General features: G+C 26.7%; 1 protein-coding gene across 1 annotated transcript; it reads left to right on the top strand.

The window, feature by feature from the left end:
- The first annotated feature begins 525 nt into the window (after positions 1-525).
- LOC107625035 (protein CUP-SHAPED COTYLEDON 3) lies at positions 526-7,104 on the top strand. The gene is made up of 3 exons (XM_016327565.3): positions 526-876; positions 4,416-4,681; positions 6,338-7,104. The coding sequence occupies exons 1-3, from the start codon at positions 708-710 to the stop codon at positions 6,824-6,826; spliced, it is 924 nt and encodes a 307-aa protein (XP_016183051.1). The 5' UTR covers positions 526-707; the 3' UTR covers positions 6,827-7,104.
- Positions 7,105-7,350: the final 246 nt, after the last annotated feature.

The following is a 7,350-nucleotide window of genomic DNA, read 5'->3' as shown; positions in this document are numbered from 1 at the left end:
TATATATTATTAATTTAAGTTCATTACATTTTTGATAATAAAATTAATGATTCTATCTAATTAAACACAACGATAATTAAATTCAAAGATCACTTGTGGCGGAAGACAATGGGAGAGAAAAAGTAACTTTTTTAATAATACAAATAAAAAGGGGTCTTTTGGAGGGTTTCTATCTCTAATAATTTTTGGCTAGTTTAGGCTTTTGCATATAGGTTTCGGAAAAAATATAAATCATCAACTATTATTTATTTAGTAAATTATAATATTATTATTATTATTATTATTATTATTGTTATTATACTTTTTTTTTTTTGGTATTGATTATTGTTATTATACTATTAAACAGTTATGTAAGATTTCTTGTAACTTTGGTATTTCTTGAAACTTCCTACCATGTCTAACCAGTTACACAAGCATGGCCCTGGCCTAAAAATATAATTGTATAGTTAAAGAAATTTAATTTTATATGGCAAAGTCTCTTATCTTCAAAACTATATATATAAGGCACCAACCTTTCTGCCATTATACCTTAATATTTCAAATACACAACATAGCAACTACTCTCTCAAATTTAAACCACACACCTCTTTCTCTACCATATACTAAAACTCTCTCTCTCTTTCTCTTTCTCCAAAAAAAAAAAAAAAAATTCTTAATTAGATTTCCCTCCATATTCTTCCCTATTACAAGAAAATAAAAATATAATCATGGGTCTTAGAGATATTGGTGCTTCATTGCCACCTGGGTTTCGGTTCTATCCAAGTGATGAAGAATTAGTTCTTCACTATCTTTACAAGAAGATCACAAATGAGGAAGTTCTCAAGGGTACTTTGATGGAAATTGATTTGCACACTTGTGAGCCATGGCAGCTTCCTGGTACATACTAATCTAATTATTAATATATATAGTAATATCAATTATAATTACGAATTAAATTCTATAATTACCTTATTGTTATTCCTTAATATATCCTTAATTAACCTTTATCCTAATGCATGATGCATGCCTCCTTCAATTCCTCCTCCATTTTATTTACAACATTAAAGTTATAATCATAAATCATGTTTTTCCCATGTTTTATTTGTTGTGGTTTTTTTGTCTTTTGCCTTTGTCTTTTTGATAGAAAATAGACATAGATATTTGGTTCACATTCAGTCACATATATATAGAGCTATAGTCTAATCTAATCTAAACCTTGTCTCCTTATATTAACATGGTGTCCATAGATCTTGAATTTTGTTTCCTTAAACAAAATAAATATAAGATTTAACATAAAAAGAAAAGCTAGGTAGCATGTTTAGAATAAAGTAGGAGGAAGCAGAAGAGGGAGAGAAAGAAAACTCAAAGCAAAGGGAGAAAGAAACAAGAAGGTGAGGTGTTACTATTAAGTGTAATAATTTATTCAGTTCCTCAATGATTAGGGTAATGGCAACTTCTTCAGGAATACACGGCCAAAATAAAATAATTATTATGTTCTTTATACAATTATTTTATATATAATATTCTTCCACTTGATTTATCTACTTGTGTGTATTATTATTATTGCTTTTGTCTTTAATTTGTAAAGTTTGTATGTGATTGAATTCTTTGGCTGTAAAGCGCGTCCAAAACACGTTCCCTTTTTCTTTCTAATAAAATCATTTTAAAGATTGAAATTCGATAAAGGATGTCTTTTGTCTACCTCTTGTAAAGATTCTCTGTTTTTTTTTTTTTTTTTAATTTTTTCTTGCACCACTTTATTACACCACTTTAATTTTCAAGCATTCTTTTTTATTATTATTATTTTATTATCTTCTCTTTTAGTAAAATTCAAATTGCAATGGAGGACTAATAAAATTAAAACAATAATTACTTTTTTTTTTGGAATTAAATATTTTTACCTATCCTCTTTCATACTTTATTTTATAAACATGAGAATATATATATACACGAAATTATCTGTGTTTAGAATGAAAACAAATCTAATTTACATGCATGGCCTATATATATGTATAACATGAGGTACTTGTCATGTGCAAATATCGTCTCTATTGCATGTTTAGTTTCCACAAATACCAAAACCGTTGACACCAAACCTATTTTGCTGGTCCATATTCATGTCTCTATATATATGAATACTTGGATAGATGCACATGCACTACACATTAGAATTATTTCATTTCTTAGTATATATCATTTATTTTTGGTTTTTTGCCCATGATCATTATATGGCCTTATTTAAATTAATTTTAGAAGAGTTGTAGTATGTGTTATATGTGTATGTAGTGTTCACTCTTCTCTTCTTATGAAAATAATATTTAGTTTTATTTATTTTACAAAATATAATATTACTTGTAGTGTTAAATAACCTCCTAATTTTGTGATATTGATGATTATTAAGATTACCTCAACATCATGTAATTAAGAGAAACCGGACATTTGTAATTAACAACATATAGGGCCTAGCTAGCTAGAAACTACTAACTATATATCACAATTCTCTTTCTCTCTCTTGGGATTCAAGTCATCATTCTCACTAATGCATGTCATGCTTGTCACTTCAATTACACGCTTGTTATTATTATTATTATTATTATTATTATTATTATTATTATTATTATTATTATTATTATTATTATTATTATTATTATTATTATTGCATATATATATATATATATACTATGCACGATTATTATGAAGTTGACAAAATCTATTAATTCATTCTCATTTCCCATCAAGCAACAAATATTGATTGCTAAAGAGTATACAATTATTTTACCTATATATATATATATTATTTCAGTAACTCTCAATTACTTTTCTTGAACATGGCTTAGTATCTAAGTGATTTTGACTAGTTAACTTTAATATATAATTTTGTTTTTACAATATATAATCAACTATAGATGCTATATATTAGAAATTGTGCCATGAAATTTATTCTTTTTAAAATAAAGAAGCATATAAATTGTTATAATATGCCTCTATCATATGTAAGAGTTTTTTTTTTTTTTTTTTTTGGATTTGTGTAAAATTTTATGCAAGATTTATTTTTTTTATTAGTTTTATACTAAAATTATTATTTTTTTGTCAAGAAGAATTGAACTCTAAATTTTTAGATTATAGAAATTTAATATCATGTCATAATTTTTTTTCCAAAATTTAAACCAATAAAAAAAAATATACGAATAGTTATATCTATATCCATTTTTAGTTTTTTTTTCCTAATCTAAATTAACTGATTTTCAAATTTTGAAAACGGTAAAAGGGATAAAAGCAGAGAGAGAATTTTTTTTTTTTAAAAGATCATTACAACACAATCACAAATATGTGGCAAACACATTGAAACTTCAAAAGTGCCATTGTTTAGGTCATCTTTATCTGATGGGGATTGGAAACTTGAAAATTGCAAGGTCATTGATGAACAAGATGACATACATGAAAGTGATTTCACACACAAGACCTAATTATTACTGAGATAGTGAGATGATCATAATTATATTCACATGGAAACAATTAATTCTACAATACGATAACTAATGTATAGTATCTATCAAATTATCTATATAAAGTATGTGTCTTCTTGTGGAAAATATTTCTTTCTTCATCTAAATTAAATTATGTATGTATGACTTGATTATATATGTGCATATTTATTTTTTATCATCAATATTAAATTTTTATGTATAATTTACAGTCTTACACATAAGAGCATCTTTTATGATTTTATTCTATATATTATACCTATTTGTCTATCTTTTTTTGTGAACACTTCATATGTTAATCTTTATCATTGATTATTAATACCTTTTCTGAATCCCCTATTTAATTTTACTGTTGAGATATTCAATCATGAAAATCACCTATGCATGACAAAATCATATGGAATTTGCATAAAAAAAATACTCTATTAATTACCGTATGAATTGTCTTGTCGAATTCATATATTTTTGTCCAATATCCTAAATTCATACATATCTTTTTATCAGTATATATATAATATACGAGATTTCGACAAAAATTTTTTCGTATGATCTTATCTGATAATAATATATATATATATATATATATATATATATATATATATATATATATATATATTAGTTTAAAGAATAAATGTCATTTTTAATTTTTGATAATTTAACTGAAGAATAAAATAGTCTTTTACAGTGTAAAATTTTTTATTCGATCTATAGACTTAACGATTTTTGACCACTTAAATAATTAAAAATTTTAAAATTGTAAAAAACTTTTTTTATCTTTAAAGGAAATGATTAAGAAGTGAAAATAATATTTAGTGTAATTTAAATAAAATATAAGATTTCTCTTTCGTGATACCTACCTTACTTAAGTGATGTTGTTGTCCACATATGCTAGAACCATAAACTGACCCATCATATGTAATGTATTTTCATGCATGCGTACTCTACACACAGAGGTGGCTAAGCTCAATGCAAATGAATGGTACTTCTTCAGCTTCCGTGACCGCAAATACGCCACCGGGTTTCGCACCAATCGCGCCACGACATCTGGCTATTGGAAAGCGACCGGCAAGGATCGTACGGTTCTCGATCCCCTCACCCGCGAGGTCGTAGGGATGCGGAAGACTTTGGTGTTCTACAAGAATAGAGCCCCAAATGGCATCAAAACTGGTTGGATCATGCATGAGTTTCGCTTGGAGACCCCACACATGCCACCTAAGGTTAATTCATTTTTCTCGCATCTCAAATTTTAAATTTTTCAAAAGTTTTTAACGATGTCGTTTAATTACATCTATTTTTTTAAATGATTATTTATGTAGTCAAAATAAAAATAATTATTTTTATTGATATAACAATATGTGATTAGATGTATATGTAAATCTATTTTATATAGACAGTATATTAAAATTAAATTTAAAAAATATTTATAAATATTTTCAAAGGTGCATATAGATATCATGATTAATTGATTATGATATGGTTTACACGCTTACTTAATAATAGTAATGGCCACTACTATATTGGGAGTGTACGGTACATGATAAATGGGGAATGAGATTAGGGTATAGTGGAGAGAAGGATCTTAATTAGTTTCAATATGTTCCCACGTAAGAGATATATGTTAAAACTTATGATTGTGATTTCATTTATATCTTAATGAAACCTTTAGATGAAATGACTAATATCCGATGATAAGATTTTTTTTTAAAGAAACATATTAGGCACTTAAGTTAGGCATATATTTAACTAATTTGTTTGCTAATACAAATTTGTTTTTAGGAATTAAGTGTTTACATACTAATTAATAATATGAAAAATATAATAAATAATTGCATTGTCAATCACTAAAATTATAAAAAGTGTGTTAAATCAATATAAATAAGTACCTATTATTATATATATATAATAACTATACATTCTGATTTCTTATTTTCTTGTAATTTATCGATTCAAAATGTAAAACTCTACAACATTCTCAACGACTAATAAAACATGATCTCTTATTTTTAATAATAAACGGGTTTATGTATAACACCATAAATATGGAAAGAACTTGACCTGTATTTCATCTTAAAGTGACAACCTTGTAGATAATTGAAAACAACTTTCATTTCTGGTTGGAAAGTTGAAAACTTAATTAGCCTATGTCATGTAAAAGATTAGGTAGAATCTAATGTCTTTTCTCCATGTGAACGTTTGAGTTAGGATCATATTTGGCTTCAGCATCGATCATTTAGATTATTGAGATAAAAAGGGAACCAGCATGCGTCTGTGACAACTTATATATATTAATATAATAATGTTACGGTGACTATAATATTTTAAAAAGTATTATTGAAATTAAAGTAATATATTATTAATTATTAAATAATAATTTTTAAAAAGTATATTTAAAAAAATTACTTAAGTTTAACAACACTTACATAATCAATATAAAATATTCATATTAGAATATATATATGCGCCAATGAAATTTGTTACAGCTATGCATGCATTGCTATGAGTGTTTGAGTTGGATGGAACAGAATAATTTCATTATGGGAAAGAAAAAGAAATTGGTTTCGTTTGACGCGTATTTTTGGTGTGAGGATAAAGTTCCTTTAAGTCCTAAACTTTGGTTTCACATTTATTTCTGCTAATTAGGTCATCTATTTATTTACTGTATAATTATTTATTTATTAATTTATGAATTTAATTTATATATACAATAAATAAAAAAAAATTTACCCGCACCTACCTATTTAAAAGTCTTGTTATTACAAATAAAAGAAAAAAAATTAACTGGACCACAACTTAAAAACTCATTTAACTTTTAGAAAAAGTATTTTCATTACACATATCAATTAATTAATTAAATTTATTTGATGATTACACAGGAGGATTGGGTTTTGTGTAGAGTGTTTCACAAGGGCAAAACAGACAATAGTGCCAAACTAAGCCCACAATTCATGTATGAGGCCACACCTTCATCCCTAACTTTGGCTTCATCATCATCATCCCCACCAACAAACCAAACAAATTGCAACAATTTGCATGTTATTGGGTATAACCAACTTCCCAATTTCTCATCATCATCATCACCAATGGCAATCCACCATAATCATCATCATCATCATCATCATCAAAACCAAAACGGTTCTTCCTCTTTGATGAATCTCCTTCAATTTTCCACTAAGGAAAATAGTACCATTACTCAACTAAGTCCCAAAGGTGGTGGTGGCGGCGGCGGCGGCGACGACGGCGGCTATGGGTTCATGTGGGACATGGATCTTGAGGAAAATAGCTTCCATGATGGTGGGGTTATTGCATCAAACTTGAACGACATGAGATTTGAGGTTGATAATAACACTATGGTTATGTTGTAGAAATTTAAGTCTAGTGTGTGTATATATATGGTATATATATCTATATATATATATATTTATATATCCTATGTTATAAAGTTGAGGGAATTTGTTGATTTGTGGTGTAATGATGGGTGTTTGGCTCAAAACGGGGCAAGTCACGTGCTTGATTATTGTTACATGGTTTGTGGTATAATTAGGGTTGTTAAATAGTCTTTTCTATTTTTATTATTTACTCTATTTTTTATTAATATTATTATTTGGAAGAAGGGGGGGGGGGGTTTATATATATACACATTAGCCTTTGTAGAGGGAATTGAATGTTCCTTTAGTTATCATGTACAATTTGTTAATTTATGATTATTAGTGTCATCATCAACAATTAGTCACTGACTCTATTATTGTATTATTTTATATATATAAAAAAATTATTGTTCCTTATTGTCACGTTTTATGTGTTCATAGATAAACTTGAGTTTTTCATTCTCCTTTATATCTAAAATATGATATTGACTATCATTTATAGAAATTAAAGAAGAGACAAT

The sequence above is a fragment of the Arachis ipaensis genome, chromosome B2 (assembly GCF_059453495.1).
Source record: "Arachis ipaensis isolate K30076 ecotype BB chromosome B2, ASM5945349v1, whole genome shotgun sequence".
NCBI classification, from domain to species: Eukaryota; Viridiplantae; Streptophyta; class Magnoliopsida; order Fabales; family Fabaceae; genus Arachis; species Arachis ipaensis.
This window is presented reverse-complemented; position numbering and strand designations above follow the sequence as displayed.